The sequence below is a fragment of the Panthera onca genome, chromosome E3 (assembly GCF_046562875.1).
Source record: "Panthera onca isolate mPanOnc1 chromosome E3, mPanOnc1 haplotype 2, whole genome shotgun sequence".
NCBI classification, from domain to species: Eukaryota; Metazoa; Chordata; class Mammalia; order Carnivora; family Felidae; genus Panthera; species Panthera onca.
Window position 1 is genome coordinate 18,611,971 of NC_138354.1, and position 21,317 is coordinate 18,633,287.

Genomic DNA, 21,317 nt, shown 5'->3' on the forward strand with positions numbered 1-21,317 from the left:
CTCATGATCTTGTGGTTAGTGGGTTAGGGCCCCACATCGGGCTCATTGCTGTCAGCCTGTCAGCACAGAGCCCACTTTGGATCTCTGTCCCCCTCTCTCTGCCCCTCTCCCGCTTGCGCTCTCCCGGCCCTCCACAGCAGGTGCTCAGTAAATGTCTATTCACTATATGATGTTACATGATGCCTCCAGTAACTCTAAGATATGGTCAAGACAGGAAATGTCTTCACCAGTTCAAAGATGAGGAAACTGAGGTCCTGAGAAGCTAAGTGACTGGGGTGCGATCATCCAAGAAGTAAATGGCAGAGCTTCAGCCTGAATCCAGGTGACCAGGTTCTAAAGCCATCACAGGATCTTTAATGTCAGACAGGCCTGGGTTCAAATCCCAGTCTGTCACTGAATTGTAGCTGTTTAAACTGGAGTAAGACAGGGGCTCCTGGGTGGCTCAGTGGGCTAAGCGTCTGACTTCGGCTCAGGTCGTGATCTCACGGTTTGTGAGTTTGAGCCCCACGTCGGGCTCTGTGCCGACAGCTCGGAGCCTGGGTCCTGCTTCGGATTCTGTGTCTCCCTCTCTCTCTGCCCCTCCTAGCTTGTGCTCTGTGTGTCTCTCTCTCAAAAATAAATAAACATTAAAAAAATAAATAAATAAACTGGAGTAAGACATGAAGCCTGTATAGGAAGGGTACCTATGTGACAGGGTTGGGGGAAGACCAAAAGAGTCCTGCTACGTAGTAACTGCTCCAAGGATGATTAGCAGTCCCGTCTTACCTGAGTATGATCACCTGCCCTTCGGCTCCCACAGCCACATCTGTCAAGCCATCTCCTCCAAGGTCTTTCACCCCATGAATGGAGCGTCCAAACCACCGAATTCCTGAGAACACCTGGGCCCCTTCTATCCGCTGAGACCAAGAGAAAAATTCATGCTAAGCTAGGGAGAGGACAGGCTGGAGTGGGAGGAAGAGTCGGGCTGGGGAGTGGGGTCTGGGCTTGGAGGCTTCTGGGTGCCTGGGAAGAGGTTTTGGTTGGCGGGCAGGGCGCCTCTCACCTGGCTTGGCTGGGGGCTCAGCCCACCACGCTGCCCGTTGAAGATGTACACAGCCCCCTGCCCCTCCAGAGGGGCCCCCACAGCCACGTCCGCCAGCTCATCCCCATTGATGTCGGTCAGGGCCGTGATCGCTGCTCCAAATCGCCCAAGAGGGTAGCCAGGATCCCCCTGCAGTTCTGAGACCACTTCGAACCCCAGCTGGGAAGGAGCAAAGTGACAGGTCACTCAGTCACTCTGCAAGCATTCACAGCGTGGGGCACCGTGAACAGGAAGAACGCTGAAGAAAGGCCAGACGTGGTCCCTCAAAGAATCGGTATGGTGCTGGCAGACTCACCCGGGTTCAGGGCCCAGCTCCACCCCTTGCTGTCTGTGTGACCTTGGGGCTTTGGAAAGTGACCCAGCAAGGCTCCCGTTTGTGAAAGAAAGCTCGGAGCTACTCAAAAGGTGACTTGGAGGACCCAACGAGGTCTCGTGTAAATAGAAGGTTTGACACTTGCACACAGCCCTCCCACCCAAGGGTCAGCGATTATCTGTCGGCTGTTCTAAAGATCTGATTCCCCACGATCAGACAGAGAAAGCCTTTCAGAATAGCTGGGACCTGGATCGGCCGGGGGATCTGTTTCTCCCACCCCTTCAGGTCAGGGTCCTGGTCCCCACCTGTTTTCTCTGGTAGACAAACACCCTGCCTCCCCTCTGCTCCCCATAGAACAGGGGGGCTCCAATCAGCAGCAACTCTGTCTCCCCATCTTGGTCCATGTCAACGCCACACAGCTCGCCACCGAAATAAGAGCCAATCTGCAGGGAGAGGAAGACATTCGAGGAAGCACCTGCGAGCTGGACACCTGCCTCCCCTCAGCTGGACCGTGTCTGTCTCACTCCAATCCCTCAAACGAAGGTTGAAGTCCTGGACTCCCCCGCCTAGCACCTGTATGAATTAGGACAAGGTGGGTTCTCTGAGGTTCCGTTTCTTCAACTGGGAAGTAGAGGTGACAAAGCTTACCTCAGAGGGCTTTGTGAGGACCGAACCTAACAGTGCTTGGCATAGGGCCTGCTAGCAGACGGCAGGGAGCATGACCAGTGCCCCACGCGTCCCTGATCCCCTAGGGCCATGCTCACCTGGATCCCGTCTATTTTCTGGACCTGGCTCCAGTGTCCTCTGCCCTTCAGCTCCTGGAACAGCAGCACCCGCCCCACATGCTGGTATCTGGGGGCTCCAACCGCCAGCAGCGATGTGAGCGTTTTGTCGGAGGGCAGCCAGGTCACAGTGTAACCTGTGGGATGGGGGGAGAGAATGAGAGAATGGGAGGGGGCTGGTGCTTGGAATTAGGAACACAATGGCTGCTGCAAAAAGGTAAAACCCAGGGGCAAACAGGGCAGAGACTGGAAAACTGGGTTAGTAGCAAAGCTACATTGAAACAGCCAGAGAACCTTCTCCTGAGAAGAGCAGCCACATGCTTCTCGTGGCACAAATCCCGCCATCCTGGTCGAAGGTTGCATTTGTCAAACTGTGGACAACACGCAAGGAAAGAGCAGCCATGCAGAACAGGGTAACCATGGCGCATCTTCCCGAGGCTCAGCTGACCTGAAGGTTGGTAAGGGAGACTACACATTTGACTTGTTGTTGTTGTTTTTACTTTATTGTTTTGAGAGAGAGAGAGAGAGATCGGGAGCAGAGGAGGGGCAGAGGGAGAGAGAGAGAGAGAGAGAAAGAGAGAGAATCCCGACCAGTGCAGAGCCCGACACAGGGCTCCATCTCATGAACTGTGAGATCATGACCTGCGCCGAGATCAAGAGTCAGAAGCGTAACCAACTGAGCCACCCAGGCGCCCCTACACTTCTTAAAAATCAAAAAATACAATGAGATATATTAGCAAGAAGAGTGCAAAATCTGCGCGGACATTAAAAATAGAGCAGGAGACCTGAAAAAAATTTGTTGGAAGTTATCACTCCAGGCTATCTTCCTACTTCATTGCTAGTGTGTGTGGCAAGGTTTTCTCGTTGCTGGAATGTCTGAGGAAATGTTGCAGGAAACCGGACCAGGGATTGGGCTCGAGCCAAGATCCACCTAGTAGGAATGCTCTGATTCAAGAGATGACTGGCTCAATTTCATCTTCTCTGCTTAGAGTAGTTGCAAGTGAGTGAGAAAACAGAGACAACCGAGATGATATGGCACAGACAGGAAGGGCGAAGAGGCTGAACCACTTTCCCATTCATTCGTGAACATTCCTGAAGCACAGGGGTTAGGAACTTGTCCTTTGAAATCAGAGACGAGGTTATTATTCCTTGTGCTGATACTTCCTAGCTGTGTGATCTTGAATCGATTATGCCTCGCCACTGAGGCTCAGTTTTCTCGTCTCCCATCCAAGTACTAACCAGGCCCGACCCTGCTTAGCTTCCGAGATCAGACGAGATCGGGCGCGTTCAGGGTGGTATAGCCATAGACTCAGTTTTCTCATCTAAATAATGGGATAATAAGAACCTCATAAGGTGGTTTTGAGGATTAAAGAAGACCACGGATATAAAATGCTGTGCTATGCTAGTGATATCTAAACTAAGATCTGAAGGATAGTGGCATCACAGGCACCCAAGATTATATTTATTTTTTATTTTTATTTTTTTAGCAGGAGTTGAAAGTTTTCTTTTTTTCTTTTCGAAGTATAGTTGGCACAAAGTTATACATACACAATCATATACCTGTATATACATATAAAATATACATATATATACATATATATATGTATATATACATCTATAATCACATCCCTCTGTCCCTCCCTCCCTCTCTCTCCATATATATATATATATATATATATATATATATATATATATGTATATATACATGCAGTGTGTGTGTGTGTGTGTGTGTGTGTGTGTGTGTCTAGTGTGACAGGTGCTTAACTAGAGATTAAACTTCGGGTTATTTCTTCTTCAGTGAGTGAAACCGCCAGCTAGCTTGCAGTATACTGGGGGACACAAAAGCACCCTGAAGGCACTAGGGTAGAAGCTATAGGGTAAGTGTGGTGGTTACCAGCACAGACTTTGGGGCTACACTACCTGGGTTCCACCTACTAGTTTTGTGACCCTGGGCAAGTTATTTAAACTCTCCTGGGCTCAGCTCCTTCATCTATAAAATAAAGGTAATAAAAATACTCGCAGGGTTGTTATAAGAATAAAATGAGACAAACTAAGATAAAATATGTCAATACATCCCATGCACTTAGAACAGTGCCTGGCAGGGGCACCTGTGTGATGCCTGATGCCCCTGATGCAAATGGCTCAGTTGGTTGAGTGTCCAACTTAAAAAAAAATTTTTTTTTACGGTTTATTTATTTTTGAGAGAGAGAGACCAACAGAGTGTGAGCAGGGGAGGGACTGAAAGAGAGGGAGACATAGAATCCAAAGCACGCTCCAGGCTCTGAGCTGTTAGCACAGGGTCTGACGTGGGGCTCGAACTCATGAACGATGAGATCATGACCTGAGCAGAAGTTGGATGCTTAACCGAGTGAGCCACCCAGGTGCCCCAAGCGCCCAACTCTTGATTTTGGCTCAGATCACGATCCCAGGGTCGGGGGATCGAGCCCTGCATCAGGTGCCGCACTGAGCATGGAACCTGCTTAAGATTCTCTTTCTCTCCCTCTGTCCCTCTCCCCGACTCACATGCTCACTCGCTCGCTCTCTCTCTCTAAAATAAAAAAAGGAAACAACAAGAAGACAGTGCCTGACACATAATACTCAGTAAAGAATATCGAAAGAAAAAAGAAAAAATTGTGGAGAGCAGTCTCCCTCAGAAGGGTAGATGAAAGGGGCACCTGGGTGGCTCAGGCGGTTAAGCGTCTGACTCCAGCTCAGGCCATGATATTATGGTTTGTGGGTTCGAGCTGCGCATCGGACTCTGTGCTGACAACTCAGAGCCTGGAGCCTGCTTCGGATTCTGTGTCTCCCCCTCTCTCTGCCCCTCCAATGCTCATGCTCTGTCTGTCTCTATCTCTCAATAATAAGTAAATGTTAAAAAAAAAAATGTACCCGGGATTTAATTTATGGGTAAGATGCAAAGATGACACAGAGAGGTTCGCTGCCATTGAAAGAAGTTTATTATGCACAGCTCTCCATAGCAGGAGGCATGGGCACGACAGGCCATGCAGGGCCACGTGGCAGAAGCACCAGGGTCAGTGAGGAAGCAGAAGGAGAGAGGAGAAAATGGCCCAGAGCCCTTATTGTGCTTTTGGTAGGAAGGAATGTGAGGTAGCATAGGCCAGCTTGAGCAAGCTTAGGATGGCATGGTTTGAACAATGTTGGCCGGCTCTGGTCTATAGAGCTGGTCCTTGGCTGACTAGAGATTTAGGTCAGGGAGAATATGGGCTTGGTGTGTGAAAGTTATGGTAAAGGAGGTGGTTGGGAATACAGGCTCAGGGCTGGCTGGTTGGCATGTGGAAGGCCTGCTCACAGGTCACTTGTTTACTCTCTGTGGGAACTAGCTAGCCCTGGCAGGGGCAGTCTCTCCAGGATTCATAAGGCTTCAAGATGTCCGAGCATCAGGGTTACCTGGGTAGCTCAGTCAGTTAAGCGTCTGACTTTGGCTCAGGTCATGATCTCACGGTTTCTGAGCTCGAGCCCTGTGTCTGGCTCTGTGCTGACAGCTCAGAGCCTGGAGCCTGCTTTGGATTCTGTGTCTCTCTCTCCCCCTCCCCCTTTTGCACACTCTCACTCTCTCTTGCAAAAATAAATAAACATTAAAAAAATTTTTTTAAAAACCCGCTGTCTAACCATCATAAAATACAGAAAATAAAAACATGATTACTACACAGCAGAGGGGCTACTAGGGGAAAAATTAAGAATGTTACGGCTATATTTAAACTCTGAGTTTGTTCATGCTGGTTGCTTAATTGCTTTCATTATTATTTTGAAAGTTGGTCTCGGTGACTCTGGCCCCTAAGATCAAAAGAACCCAGCAGAAAAGAAAAGTACTTACCTAAATATCCTGCTCTTGCTTCTGGTGTCAGCGGTTCATTCCCAACAAATCTATCATCCTGCAGTTTGGCATCCATGTCTAGAAAGCCCCCAGCCCAATCCTTGGCTCCGACTGCCCCCACGACACCGTGACCCTGCCCAGGGAAGGAGACGAGCGGGCTCAGCCACATTCCCATAACGTCCGCCAGCCCCCTGCTTCAGGCCCGCCACTCACCTGGCTGAGGTCAGCGCTGATCCCACTGGAGGACAGCTCCATGTTGAAGGAGGTCAGGTCCTGTTTGCTCGTGCCTGGGGGACAAGGTAAAGAGCATGGGTGGACCCCCAGGGAGCAGCAGGGACAGTGATACTGGAGAAAGGACTGAGAAAGAAGCATGGGACCGACCTTCGGACACAGAAGGAAGAGCCCACATCACAGTCAGACTGGGCAGTGACTTCGGCAGAGTCTGATGTGAAAGTGCACGAGCCCCAGACTCGGCACGGCCAAGATGGAGCCCTGGAGTTCTGTTCCCGCTCAGGCTTCCCCGCTGCAAGGGCTGGAGCCGCCACCCCTCCTGGCGAACCAGACTGATTCTCCCCTTCCTGTTCTTCCTCCAACGCATCACCAAGTCAAGATGGTTCTACCTTCAATGCGTCTGCCCCCTTCTCTGAAGGGTCAGTATTGCCGCCACAAGGGTCCAAGCCACTCTCCTCCCTTGCCTGGCTACTGCAGCAGCTTACTTACTTGGTCTCTGACGTCTTTCTTCTTGTCATGTCTATTTTCCACAGAGCAAGCTGGAGTAATCTTTCTTTGTTTTAATTTTTAACGTTTATTTATTTAGTTATTTTGAGAGAGAGAGAGAGAGAGAGAGAGAACAAGAGGGGGAGGGCCAGGGAGAGAGGGAGAGAGAATCCCAAGCGGGCTCTGCACTGACAGCAAGGAGCCTGATGTGGGGCTTGAACTCACGAACTGTGAGATCATGACCCGAGTGGAAACCAAGAGTTAGACGCTTAACCCACCAAGCCACCCAGGCTCCCCTGGAGTAATCTTTTTTAAAAATGTATATCAGACCACACATTTCCCTTTCTTAAAAAGCTCTTCATTACTTGCCATTGCTCTTTGTTGTTTATTTAAAAAACATATTTTTAAATGTTTATTTATTTTTGGGAGAGAGAGAGAGAGAGGAGGGAGAGGGGCAGAGAGACAGAAGGAGAGAGAAAGAATTTCAAGCAGGCTCTGCACGCTCAGCACAGAGCCCAACTCAGGGCTCAAACCCACAAACCATGAGATCATGACGTGAGCTGAAATCAAGAGTTGGATGCTTAACCGACTGAGCCACCCAGGCACCCCTGCCATCACTCTTTAGATTAAAACCCAAGCTACTGATGAGGAAATGGAAGGCCCTTGCCTCTCTCTCCAACCTTCTCTCATTTACTCACCACACTGCTATCACCGTGACCTTTTTCTGTTCCTCCAGCTTGCCTGCCCATCCCCCACCTCCGGGCCCCTGAGCTGATGATAAGGCTCTTTGCCCACATTCCTCACATGGCTGTTTGATTCTCATCTTTCGTGTCTTGGCTCAAATGTCATCTCAGAGTGAATTTCACCTCCATTAAAGAAAACAAAAAGGCATCTAGAAAGGCCTTCCTTGAAAAGCCTATCTATAGTGGCTCCCCCCACTCCCCCATAAACCTTTCTATCCAACTTATTCATTTTCTTTATAACACTTATCATCATCTCTAATTATCCTGTTTGGTTTTTTTTTGTTTATCCAACCCGAATACGAGCTCCATGTTGACACTACCCCTGAGTGCCTTGCTCACGGCCCCCGGTACCTGGTTGGTGCAAGCATGAATTAATACAATGAAAATCATCCCACCAGCCTTGCAAGGCTCCTGAGAGCGATGAATTAAATGATACAGATAAACTGTCTATTACCTGTAAGCTTTCAAGAAACGCACTGATTACTGTGAAGATTTGTTCATTCACTCTTAATAAATGTTTAGAACAACTATATATTTGGTGCCACGGATACAACGGTCAAAAGGCAGACACAACGCTTGCCATGACAGACCTCACAGTGTGGCGTGGGAGGCAGACACGGAGCGGATGATTCAATACAACGGAAGTCTCGGGGGCCAGGATAGGGAACACACAGCCGTTACCGCGACACCCAACCTAGACTCGAGTTCAGTGAGAGCTTGTCAGAGGCAGTGACATCTGAAATACGATCTGGAGACTTTCTGGCAGTGCTGACCTGCCCAAGAGAACATGCCTCTCGCGAAGGACCTCCTGCCCCCGTCCCCGGAAGAGGAGGAGAGGAAGCCCAAGAAGCAGCGCCTGGCGCAGAGCCCCAACTCCTACTTCACGGGCGTGAAGTGCCCAGGACGCTACAAAAACTCACGACCATGTTCAGCCACGTGCAGACCGTGGTGCTGTCTGGGGGCTGCTCCACCGTCCTGTGCCAGCCGACAGAAGGACAAGCAAGGCTCACGGAAGGATGCTCCTTCAGATGGAAGCAGCACTAAAAGCCCCGAGTCAACATGAGTGGGGAACTATCCCAACAAACAGCTTTAGGATTAAAAAAAATAATAATAAAATAAAATAAGATAGAATAGAATAGAATAGAATAGAATAGAATAGAATAAAATAAAATAAAATAAAATATGATCTGGAGCATGAGGAAAGGCAGGCCAGGATAGGGGATCAGAGCTCGATTTGTACACAGCCTACGAGGTACCAAGCACTTTGCTAAGCAGTGGTTAGGGCCTGAACTGTGTTCTGTAAAAAAAGATATTTTCACGTTCTAACCCCTAGTACTTCAGAATGTGGCCTTGTCTGGAAATAGGGTCTTTGCAGTGTAATTAAACTAAAATGAAGTCAGCGGGGTAGGCCTTGATCCAATATGACTGGTGTCCTTATAAAAAAGGGAAATTTGGACACAGAGAGACAGACACACACAGAGAGAAGATGGCCAGGTGGCAGGAGGGATGCAGCTACAAGCCAAGGGATGCTAGGGACTGTGGGCGAACACTGGAAGTTAGGAGAGGCAAGGAAGCACTCTCTCCTAGAACCATCAGAAAGAGCACGCCCCTGCCGAACACTTCATTTCTGACTTCTGGCCTCCAGAACTGCAAGACGGTAAATTTCTGTTGCTTTAAGCCACTCAGTTTTTGGTACTCTGTTACAGCAGCCTTAGGAAACTAAAACAACAGTTAAACCTTCCAGTGCTGTGAGATTGGTATTATCCCCATTCAGCAGAGAAAGAGCCTCAGGGAGAGAAACTGACCTGGCTGAGGTCACACAGCATAGGCAGAACGGATTCTTTTTTTTTTTTTTTAAGTTTATTTATTTATTTTGAGAGAGAGAGAGAAAGAGTAGGGAGGGGCAGAGAGAGAGAGAGAGAGAGAGAGAGAGGAAGAGAGAGAATCCGAAGCAGGCTCCACACTGTTAGCCTGGAGCCTGATGAGGGGCTCAAACTCATGATCGTGACCTGAGTCAAAATCCAGAGTCAGACACTTAACTAACTGAGCCACCCAGGCCCCCCGACAGAGTGGATTCTTGAGTGGTCTACCCAATCCAGTTATACATACATAGCTTCGGGGAGCCTGGGTGGCTCAGTCGGCTGAGCGTCTGACTTCGGCTCAGGTCATGATCTCACGGTTCGTGGGTTCAAGCCTCGCGTCAGGCTCTGGGCTGACGCCTTACTCAGAGCCTGGAGGCTGCTTCGGATTCTGTGTCTCCTTCTCTCTCTGCCCCTCCCCTGCTCGTGCTCTGTCTCACTCTGTCTCTCAAAAATAAATAAATATTTTAAAAATCGTATATACCATTGCTTCTTCAACTGAACTGAACACCGAGCCTGTGTCCTAGCAAAGGGGCCTTCCCAGAAAGAATCATGTACCTTTCAGCAGACTAGGATTCCTGGGGAATTACCCTTCCAAGGCAAGTGTTCTATCCAGAGGCTACAGTCATAACCTTTTATTCTGGGCCAAGAGGGCCCATGGGCTCCCTGCGCTCAGCTGCTGTCCACTTGCCTGTCTTAAGTAATTTGAAGATAAGTAAAAATGAGGGAGCTGGCAGAGGAGGGGGCGGAATTATAGTCTTTCCAGAGCCCTCGGTTGACACCAGCAAAATAGGGGTCAATTCTCACTCCACCCCAGACCAAGCTGAGCTTTCCAAAGAAGATGGAATTTCAGAGGGAAACAGAGGCTGGTCCTTAAAGCATCCTCTCCTAAATTTCCTCCTGAGGTCCTATTCCAGGAGAGCTCTTGACACAGCGTTAGATACTCCATAAGCGCTCATTATTTTTTTATTTTTTTATAAATTTTTTTTTTTCCAAAGTTTTTTATTTTTATTTTTGGGACAGAGGGAGACAGAGCATGAACGGGGGAGGGGCAGAGAGAGAGGGAGACACAGAATCGGAAACAGGCTCCAGGCTCCGAGCCATCAACCCAGAGCCTGACGCGGGGCTCGAACTCACGGACCGCGAGATCGTGACCTGGCTGAAGTCGGACGCTTAACCGACTGCGCCACCCAGGCGCCCCAATAAGCGCTCATTATTATTACTGTGTCTCTAGTCTGATGTCCCAGAAGTGTCTCTGTAAACAACTTCCCAGACTCTCTCTCCCCGGGTCTGCCACTCACCCTCAATGGCATAGATCTTCTTTTGCAGCTCAGTGAACAGATCTTTAAGCTTCTCGAACGTGGCCAGAATCTTTACAAACTCCTTTGCAGGTTTTGAGGCAAACTTGTGGAGCGTTTCCTGACTTTCCTTGGTTTCAAAATGCTTTCCGATCTGTGAGGGAGTAAAGAGTGGAGAGCTGGCATTCCCAGAATCACAGACCAATTTTCTAATATTTTCACAAAGCCCTGGCCCCAAGGAGAAAGGGGAGTGGGGGTTCAGGAACAGGAGAGGAAAGAGGGGACAAGCCAGGGGCCAGGGGCCGTACCCCAATGATGTAGCGGATGATGTCTTTGGTGGCTGAGTCAATGTTCTGATCTGAGTCAGTGGCTTCCCCGTCAGTGATGATGATAAGCACTTTGGTGGCATCTGGCCGGGCCCCCCGGTCTTGCTGGAACACATTTTTCCTGTGTCCAGGAAGGCGGGCGATGTGAAAGACTCCTCCAGATCATGGTCTCCCTGACTCATCCAGCTCATTAAGTCACTGTCCTGCTGATTCTGCAAAAGCCCTTCTCCCATTCCCCAGGCAGGTATTCCCAGCCTTCAAAGTTCTCTTCTGAACCGCCTACCTAACCCTACCTCGCCCTGGCTGCCACACCTCTCCTCCCTACGCTGCTCTTCCACAGAATTCTGGGCGGCCAGGGGGCTGTCCCCAGAGCCCATGGGCAGCGACAGGGAGGCTTTCTGAGGAGCTGTCTGGGCTTCCTACTCTCCAGTTCAACCACATGCAACTACTCTTTCACCAGTTAGACATGCTGGGGATCCAGGTGAGATTTCAGTGTGGAAAACGGGCTCCACGGCTGGAGAAAACTGGGAAGTCACTTTTCCAGAGCAAGCTAATCTAGCACTCCCTATCCACCCTGCCTCCCCCACCATCGCCAGGCCACCTGTAGACCTCTGCTACAGCAAGTCTCCCAGGGGACTGAAGTGACTTGTTTCCATGTCAGTTTTCCCCAAACCGTGAGTTCCTCAAGGAAGGACCACGTCTGATTTGCTGCTGTATCCCTGGCTCCTGACAGAGTAGGCACTCAGTGCATGTGACATAAAAGGAGGACGGGAGTACTGAATGTCGGACAGGCCAAGGCGCCAAAGTCCCACCTGTCCACAGCCTCCTTCTGAAGCAAGATAGGGTGCCCATGGCTTCTGTTGGGACAGCAGCTCTATGTGTACCATCTGATCCTTCCCTCCCCACCCCACAGCCAACAGAGATGGACGATTAACCCAAGAGTAGCAGGTCTACAACCCCTGACTTATGACATGACCTGCTTTGGGAGCAGAAGCTCAAAGTCACACAGAGGGGCTGCGGTGGCAGGTGGAGGAGAGACGCAGAGAGAAGGGCAGGAAAGCCCCCTGGAAGCTTTAGAATGGAGGAGCTCTGACAGGCAGGGCTGAGACCCCTGTTCTATCTTGGATGCAAACCGTTTCCTCAAACTCTGTCCGCACGGACATGGCCTCTCATGGCTGTTCATGGATTTCCACCCAAGTTTCAATTTTTTTTAAATGTTTGTTTATTTTTGAGAGAGAGAGAGCAAGCAAGCACACGTGTGAGTAAGTGAGCAGGGGAGGGGAAGAGAGAGAGGGAGACACAAAATCCAAAGCAGGCTCCAGGCTCTAAGGTGTCAGCACAGAGCCCGACGTGGGGCTCAAACTCACGAACCACGAGATCATGACCTAAGCCGAGGTCAGACACTTAACCGACTGGGCCACCCAGGTGCCCTGATTTCCACCCTGGTTTAAACCACCATCACCTCTCATCTGGATTTTTCGGTAGTCTCCTACCTGGCCTCCCTGCTCCCATCCTTGCCCCCTCCACAGGCTAATAGCAGCCAGAGGGATCCTTTTAAAAACATAAATCAGATGATCACCCCTCTGCTCAAAAACTCCAATGGACTTGTCTTCTCACTTTGAGGGAAAGCCAAAGTCCTCACTATGGCCTCCAAGTCCCTAAGTACTTGGATTCCCAGGTTCTCTCTGACCTCACCTCCTACTACTTCCACCCCTATTGACTTCTCTCCAGCCACACTGGTGTCCTGGTTGTTCTTGGAGCCTCCCAAGCACATTCTCATCTCATGGCCTTTGCTATTCCCTCTGCCTGGGACAGTTTCCTCACCTTCAACGAGTCTTTGCTCACAGGTAACCTTCCCTCATCTTCCTACTGAATATTGCTTGCTTTTTCTTTTTTCTTTTTTCTTTTTTAATCTTTATTTATTTTTGACAGAAAGAGAGAGAGACAGAGTGAGAACAGGGGAGGGAACAGAGAGAGAGGGAGACGCAGAATCCAAAGCAGGCTCCAGGCTCCGAGCTGTTAGCACAGAGCCTGACGCGGGGCTCGAACCAACAAACTGCGAGATCATGACCTGAGCCAAAGTCAGACGCTTAACCGACTGAGCCACCCAGGCGCCCCTGCTTTATTTTTCTTTATAAAACTTACATCTTCTACTATATTATCAAATTGACTTCTTTATCCTATCTGTTGCATTTCTCTCCCCTAATACAATGTTGAACCTCAAGAGGGTAGAGGTTTTTGTTTCAATTACTGCTCTATTCCCAGAACCTAGAACTCGGCATACATGGCCAAAACCAGCCCACAGCTTGTTTCTGTATGGTCCATGTGTAAAAAATGGCTTTTATATATTTTTTAAAAGAGTTACAAAAACAAACAAAGAAGAATATGCAAGAGATACTAGATGTGGCCAGAAAGCCTAAAATATACTACCCAACTCTTTTCAGAAAAAATTAGCCAAGTCCTGGCCTTGAATACTGCCTGGCACACAGTCAGGTAGTCAAGAAATATTTATAAAATATATTTCTATGGCTGCTCCTTTTTGCTTCTACAGCTGACACCTTTTGGGGTACCTTTCCATCCTATCATGACCTCTTTCTCTAAGAAACTGCCCCCTTCCCACAGAGGTGGGACCCCAGAATCCACATCTGTGCTATGTGACTTTATGCCACAGAGCAGAGCTGGATGGACCCGTGGACACCTAACCCAGGCTCGGCCAATCAGCTTTTCTCTCCTGGAAGCTGGAATTCGGGTTGCTCATCTGAACTGAGGAGCTGAGGCTGCTATTTTTTCCATGGACATGGCTTGCCACGGACCCACCAAAGCTGTCCATAGACAGGGAAGAATGAAGCCGACAGGACAGGTCAAGTGAGCCCCAGAAGAAAAGAGGTGGAAACACATCTGTAGAGTCTTAAGGACATGCATCACTTGCATGTGTAACTAATGCAAATTCAACTATACCTGCCCAGCAAAGGAATGAAAATGTGAAAAACAAGCATCATAGCACAGGAGGCCCATGCTGCTCTTTCAATGGATTTGAGTGTGTGCCCAGGGGAGCATGAGACGGAAGATATAATTCTCTTATTCCCCAAATTGCTTCCATGTTTCCACGTTTCCAGTTTTCATAGCCACTTTAATGTTGAAAGATGGGCATTTCTGGCTCAGTCGGTTAAGCGTCGGACTCTTGGTTTTGGCTCAGGTCGTGATCTCATGGTTTCGTGGGTTTGAGCCCCGTGTCGGGTTCTGTGCTGGCAGTGTGGAGCATGTTTGGGATTCTATCTCTTCCTCTCTCTGCCCCTCCCCCATTCTTGCCGTCTCTTTCTCTCAAAATAAATAACTATAGGTCTTAAAATTTTTAATGTTTCTTCATTTTTGAGAGAGAGACAGAACGTGAGAGTGGGTAGGGGGAGAGAGAGGGGGACACAAAATCCGAAGCAGGTTCCAGGCTCCGAGCTGTCAGCACAGAGCCGGATGCGGGGCATGAACTCACAATCCGCAAGATCATGACCTGAGCCAAAGTGGGACGTTTAACTGACTGAGCCACCCAGGTGCCCCAGGAAAGGTATTTTTTTTTTTTAAATGTTTATTATTTCTGAGAGAGAGAGAGACAGAGCATGAGCAGGGGAGGGGCAGAAAGAAAGGAAATCACAGAATGCGAAGCAGGCTCCAGGCTCTGAGTGTCAGCACAGAAGCCCGATATGGGACTCAAACCCACGAACCATGAGCTCATGACCTGAGCCGAAGTCAGACGCTTAACTGGCTGAGCCACCCAGGCACCCCCAAGATAAGTATTTTTTTTTTTTTTAAATTTTTTTTTTCAACGTTTTTTATTTATTTTTGGGACAGAGAGAGACAGAGCATGAACAGGGGAGGGGCAGAGAGAGAGGGAGACACAGAATCGGAAACAGGCTCCAGGCTCCGAGCCATCAGCCCAGAGCCTGACGCGGGGCTCGAACTCACAGACTGCGAGATCGTGACCTGGCTGAAGTCGGATGCTTAACCGACTGCGCCACCCAGGCGCCCCAAGTATTTTTTTTAATATACAATATGGGGGAGCGTGGCTGGCTCAGTTAGTAGAGCATGCAACTCTCAATTGAATTCTCAGGGTTGCTAGTTCAAGCCCCACGATGGGTATGGAGCCTACTTAAAAAAAAATAAATGAAGTGAATGAACGAACGAACGAATGAATGAATGAATATATACATAAAATAAACAAACAAATGGGCTCCTGGGAGTTGTAGTTTGGTCCGCTTGTGCTGGCACTGCTATTGGCTCGTGCTAGCCTCTGTCTGTCTGTGGGCAAGCGCCACTGTGGTGTTCAAGAACAGCCCATGGGAGAATCATTTGAAGAGGTGGTGACGAAGGTCATACAACAGGCGTGGACATGTTTGGATTTCCAACAGCTACCCTGCTGGATTGCCGTGGCAGATATGCCCCAAATGTAGCATTTTTCAGTGCACGTGAGGACAGAAGCCCAGCACAAACATGTTCACTCCGAGGCCGCAGGATTCTGAAAGGGATTTCCAGAACCCTTTCAGAAGAGAGAAGCTGGAACAAAAATCCCCAGAGTCAAAGACACTACAGGAAGATTCACCTGGAGTGAGGCAGAGGGTCTGTGAGTGTCAGGGCTGTGGAAAATCCTTCAGGCAAAAAGGCAGTCTAACCTTGCGTGAGAGAATCCACACTGGTCAAAAGCCCTTTGAGTGGACCCACTGTGGATAAAGCTTCAGGGGCAAAGGCAATCTTGTCACATATCAGCAAAAACACACAGGAGAGAAGCTTATCAGTGCAAGGAATGTGGGACAAACTTTAGTCAACGAGGTAGTCTGGCCGTTCATGAAAAACTCCACACTGGACCGAAACCCTACGAGTGTGCTATTTGTCAGAGAAACTTCAGGAATCAAAGTAACCTTGCTGTTCAAAGAAGAGTTCACAGCAGTGAAAACCCCTACAGATGTGATCAGTGTAGAAAAGCCTTCAGTCAGAAAGGAAGCTGAATTGTTCACATCAGAGTCCACGCTGGCCTGAAACCCTATGCTGCATACGGTGCAGGAAGAGTTTCTACACCAGAAGGAATCGTATCTTGCAAGGCAAAACACGCAGGAGAGATACCCTATCCGTGTGGCCAGTGTGGGAAAAGCTTCACTCAGAGAGGGAGTCTGGCTGTGCACCAGCAAAGCCGTCCACAAAGACTCACCCTTTGATCACTCTCGTCAAAGGAAGTTCTCTTCATGAATTAAAAGTACAAAAACCCTCAGATCAAGCAACTTATCCAATTCTATGGGATGAACGGTGACTCCTTCAGAAAGACCATCATGGGGTAGGGCAAACTGATTTTTCTCCTTTCCCCCGAATGAGTATGAAAAGTAAATGTCTTGTTTATTACCCTCAACAGTAACAACAAAATAAATAAAATATATAATATGGCCCTTCAACACACCCCAGCTACATTCATTAGGGCCTCACTTTAAACACAGCCATCTGGCATCTCTTTCTGTCCATGCGTCCTGTCCCTGTGCTTTAATAAAACCACCTTTTTTTGCACCGAAAACAACAACAACAACAATAACAATAAAGCCATCTGGTCCAACTCTGGGGGAAAAAAACTTCTATAGTAGATTTAGGAAATCAGGATATGCTAGTTTCCAACGTGGACTTGAATATGTCGAATTTTAGAACAGGTCAAGGAATTCTTCAAGGACAATTTTGACTATCAGAGATTTTTGTTCACACACTGACTCCAGAAGCCGATCACCATCTATGATGGGACTCTACCATGGCTTCCATGTTCACAATCACTTTCCAAGTCTTAATTCTAGTCCCTCATGAGGTCTGGCCATACTTCCTGCCCCAAAGGTTTATGAGCTATCCCTGCATCCTCCCAAGAACTGCCCTGGGGGATTTAGTTAGTATAAAGTAGGTTTCTGTTACTTACAATTAGAAGAAACTGTAGTAAAATAGCTTCACTTGAATTCTTCCAATAACCCGCCCCTTGCTGAGCCCACCTGTTGAGTTCCTACACCCTGAAACCTGAAGAAGCCAACGAAGAGTGGGCTCTCTCCTGCACAAGGGGACTCACGTGACATAGTTGATGGCACGAAAGGTATTGGTCAACAGCCGCATATGTTTTACTTTGCCCAGCAGAGCAGCAGGGTTCTTCACCCTAACATAATCCAAGAAATCAAATTCTGTTTTGCATTCCGTGGAAAACTGAACAGCAGCAAACTAGAAAAAGAAGAAATGAAATGGCATTACATATCCCTTCCCACTTGTCTGTTCCAGTCTATTTCTTTTAATTAATTAACTAATTAATTAATTTTAATTTTCATCCAAGTTAGTTAGCATATAGTGCAACAATGATTTCAGGAGTAGATTACTTAGTGCCCCTTACCCATGTAGCCCATCCCCCCTCCCACACCCCCACCAGTAACCCTCTGCCTGTTCTCCATATTAAAGAGTCTCTTCTGTTTTGTCCGCCTCCCTGTTTTTATATTATTTTTGCTTCCCTTCCCTTATGCTCATCTGTTTTGTATCTTAAATTCCTCATGTGAGTGAAGTCATATGATATTGGTCTTTCTCTAATTTTGCTTAGCATAATACCCTCTAGTTCCATCCACATCGTTGCAAATGGCAAGATTTCATTCTTTTTGATTGCCAAGGAATACTCCAATCTATTTCTTATCTGAGACCTGGGGAACCCAACTCCGCATCCCTGCCTCAAAGCATTCTTTTGAAAATGAGGTAATATATACACAAACACAGAAATAAAATTAAATAAGCCTCTGATCCCTTACGTCGTGCTGTCTGCTGAACTCCTATCCTCTGGGTCAGCCTGCCTCACCAGTGGGGATGGCTTCTAGTAACCATATTTGTGCTGAATGACCCTGCTAAACTGACTACAGCTGGTTGGGCCACGGAGAGAGAGCCACTTGACTGAGGCTAGGCCAGTCAGAATCTATTCTCCGGGAATTTGGAACTTGCAGAGGGAGGGGTTGGTTGAGAGGCCAAAAACAAAACAAAACAAAACAAAAAAACCCATCCTCCTGAAACCTTCACATGTGAACTTGGGAGCTTTCCACAGTCTCATGTGATCCAAAGAAGCTGAGGGAGCTAGTCTGCAAGAGAGAAGAGGGAAGCAAAAGCCAAAAAGAAACAGAAATGAGAACTAAGGAAAATCCTACAAGCTTTTTACTTCCTGGTTCTTGACTCTTCCAGAGGTCCAGTTACACTGTGGCTTTAGATTCTGGAGACACCTCATGCTAAATTTTTTTTATGCCTTAAGCTAGCTCAAGTAGGCATGTATTGCCTACAAACAGAAAAGCTAATTAATATATTTACCTGGTAGGAAGAGTTGCTGAGTTTCCTCATCACATCCTTCATGAAGTCCAGAATTTTCTGAAATTCATCTTGCTGCAGGCTCATTGAACCATCAAACAGAAATACCAAGTCTACGTTGCCCTTTATACATTCTACAGAGGCCAGACACAAAGGGACTTAATGAAGTGTCTCCATGGGTTGGCCTGCCCATGCTGGTTCCCTCGTATGAGCAACCACTTGGGAGAGATTTTTACCCATGAGATCCCCAGCTCCTTACCCTGATAACCAGGATGACTTTGCAGCACAGGACCCTTCAGATTCTGGTCGAAAAGGTAACACAGGCCACTCAGATAAACATTCTGGTCACATGTCCGAGACAGTCCAGGGTCACAGGCCTGAAGGAAGCAAAGGTTAAAAAAAGAAGGGTTAGGGCTTCCTTTTCCTGTGTGTCTTTTGGGCATCATCAGTCAAGAACAAGAACCTTCAGAGTCATCATCCCCTATCCTCACTCCCCACATCCAACTGGTTATGCCTAGAGGACAGAGTCTATACTCTTGAGTTTGGCATTCATATTGTTTACAGTTGAGCACTACCCCACATTTCCAGGCCCTTCTTCTCCCATTCCCAATCACACATTCTGTGTTTGAGCCAAATCACTCACTATTCCCGGAATATACAGTGTTGCTTCTTTCATTTATGACTATCCCTCCTGCCAAGCTGCAATTTTTCTTGAAAGTCAGAGCTCATGTCATCTTTGTATCTCACTCCTCTGACCCCATCAGAACCCAGCACATCGGCTGGCATGTTAATAACAGCTAAGTAAACAAGCTCAAATTAAATACTGGGTAAATATTTCACTCAGCTAGCCTTCTATCTCTCACATACCTGTGTCAGAAGATGCTGCTGGGATGAACTGTAAAGACCAATGGGCTTACAATCAAATGGGAATTTGACTCCAATCCTGGCTCTACCTCTTTAAAACCATGTGACCTTGGGGCACCTGGGTGGCTCAGTTGGTTGAGCATCTGACTCTTGATTTCAGCTCAGGTCATGATCTCGTGGTTTGTGAGTTCGAACCCCACGTCGGGCTCTGTGTTGACAGTGTGGAGTCTGCTTGGGATTCTCCCTCTCTCCCTGCCTCTCTCTCTCTCTCTCTCTCTCGATAAATAAACTTGATAAAAAATAAAATAAAATAAAACCATGTGACCTTGGCCAAGTCTCTTAACCTCTTTGGTTTTGCTTCCTCATGTATAAAATGTGTATACTGATCCCTATCTACCCAAGTGTCTCAAGGGTTAAAAGAGATAAAGCAGTGATTCCCAAACATCAGGCATTTGTGTACCATGGGACAATTTCTGCCATGTGGGTGTCTCAGGCATATTATTATTTATTTGATATTTTATTTACTTTAAATTTACTTTCTTAAAACTTTAGCCTCATCCCAAGCAATTCAATCCAAGAAATCATGAATTTGATGTGTTGTATATTTTTCCTAAAAAAAACCATTAAATGAAAATGTAACTATAAAACATTAAACGCTTGCATACCACCAAAAATCATCTCTGTACATCAGTGGTCACAGATATTTCATATTTGGAAAAAACTGATATTGGGTCTCAAAAATAACTGGCTCATATTCAATTCTTAATAAACACTGATTGAATCAGAATCTCTTTGATGCTTTTAATCTTCTACAGGATCTTTACTCCATCTTCCTTTCTTCTTCTCAATCTCTCCTTAGCATCAAGCTTCACTGGCTCTCATATCACACTATACAAAATTCTTACCAAAAGGCTTCCCTTTGTGGAGTCTGTCGCCAGGGTCATTCCCAAGTACTTGGAGGTATAGTTGGAACCTGTAGACACCAGGAGATTGGGCTGGAGGAATTTAGGCAACCCAGGTGTGGTGGGCCAGCCTCAATTTCCCTGGGACACCATTCCTCCCAGTTTTCTGACCAGTTACTCACCATGCAGGCTGACTGGGATGCAGTGGCCAGTGCCTGCCTGGCACTGATAGAGGTTTCCTGTGCTGTTCCCCTCACCTGGAGCTCCTACGACCACCCTGATGAGAAATCTCGCCTGTGAGATTGAGTTGTCCCCGTTTTTTACCCACCCACTCCCACCCACTGAGGGTTCAGATCCACAAGAATCTCAAAGCAATGCAGCCACTCTCTTTCAGGGAGGCTCCTCAGCTCCCACCCCTTCCCTGTGGAATCCCAGATAAGATAAGCCAATACGTCAAAATTCTAGAAAGTTAAGGATCTTTTTCCATTTATAGTCTAGAAAAACTGAGGTCCAGAGAATGATGTGGGACAATGTCACATTAGGAGTTCGTTCAATCAGTCATCAATTCAAATTCAATTCAGTTCATCAGTAGCATCAATTCAGTAGCATATCTACGATGTGCTAGGCTGGGGTATACGCTAGGGATGAGGTGGGGGAAAGACGAGCGAAATCTCTGCCGTCAGGGAGCTCACTGCCTAGTCGGAGCGCCAGGGGCAAATCTAGGAAGCGTTGCAAAGCCTTTTAGGGGCTGTGATATTTACTCTTCCATCAGACACTTATGTGGAGCTTTAAAGATGGGCTGTCCTCGTCCTATCTGACGGCCTCGCTTCTGTTTCCGAGAAATCCCACCCCGACTCCGTGAGACGGCAAGACCCTGGGGATCCGCTGGTTCCCCATCTGGCCCACCCGGGGCTGGGGTCCTGGCCGCCTGTCCTGACTCCGCAGGGCAGGGAGGGCCTGGGAGGCAGCTCACCAGTCTCCAACCTGCAGAACGCGGTACCCAAAATGCCTCCCGGCGTGTGGGAACGAGAAGTTTTGCACGTGGCGGACTTCCAGGTTGTAGCTGGAGACCTGGGCTGAGGGAGACGGCGGAGGGGGGGTGGAGGGGGGGAAGGTGCGGTCAGTCACTTCCGCTGGCCGGCGACCCCGCACGCGCCCCCAGAGCCACGGGCGCCGATTGGCCGGCGCCCACGTGCCCTAAGTGGGTGGGTCCACCCACAAAACCCTGGCGCTGTCCTCCGCCGCCTCCGCAGCCAGCTGCCTAC

General features: G+C 48.1%; 1 protein-coding gene and 2 pseudogenes across 3 annotated transcripts in view; 2 read left to right on the forward strand and 1 right to left on the reverse strand.

The window, feature by feature from the left end:
• Nucleotides 1-21,317, reverse strand: part of ITGAL (integrin subunit alpha L) — a 43,986-nt gene that overhangs the window by 21,604 nt on the left and 1,065 nt on the right. For 2 of the 3 annotated variants that reach the window (XM_078439932.2, XM_078439931.2), the window contains exons 2-15: nucleotides 21,026-21,128; nucleotides 20,235-20,329; nucleotides 20,056-20,123; nucleotides 18,546-18,663; nucleotides 18,290-18,420; nucleotides 17,031-17,176; nucleotides 10,937-11,075; nucleotides 10,632-10,782; nucleotides 6,225-6,298; nucleotides 6,012-6,144; nucleotides 2,159-2,313; nucleotides 1,700-1,837; nucleotides 1,043-1,240; nucleotides 766-896 (exon numbers count right to left, since the gene is read on the reverse strand). In XM_078439932.2, coding sequence (XP_078296058.1) covers nucleotides 766-896; nucleotides 1,043-1,240; nucleotides 1,700-1,837; nucleotides 2,159-2,313; nucleotides 6,012-6,144; nucleotides 6,225-6,298; nucleotides 10,632-10,782; nucleotides 10,937-11,075; nucleotides 17,031-17,176; nucleotides 18,290-18,420; nucleotides 18,546-18,663; nucleotides 20,056-20,123; nucleotides 20,235-20,329; nucleotides 21,026-21,128 — 1,780 coding nt within the window. Of the gene's footprint in view, nucleotides 1-765; nucleotides 897-1,042; nucleotides 1,241-1,699; nucleotides 1,838-2,158; nucleotides 2,314-6,011; nucleotides 6,145-6,224; nucleotides 6,299-10,631; nucleotides 10,783-10,936; nucleotides 11,076-17,030; nucleotides 17,177-18,289; nucleotides 18,421-18,545; nucleotides 18,664-18,929; nucleotides 19,060-20,055; nucleotides 20,124-20,234; nucleotides 20,330-21,025; nucleotides 21,129-21,317 lie in introns of those variants that run through there. The other variant, XM_078439934.2, reaches the window with a different exon arrangement.
• LOC132689333 (small ribosomal subunit protein eS27 pseudogene) lies at nucleotides 8,259-8,515 on the forward strand (annotated as a pseudogene).
• Nucleotides 15,336-16,155, forward strand: LOC144614758 (uncharacterized; annotated as a pseudogene).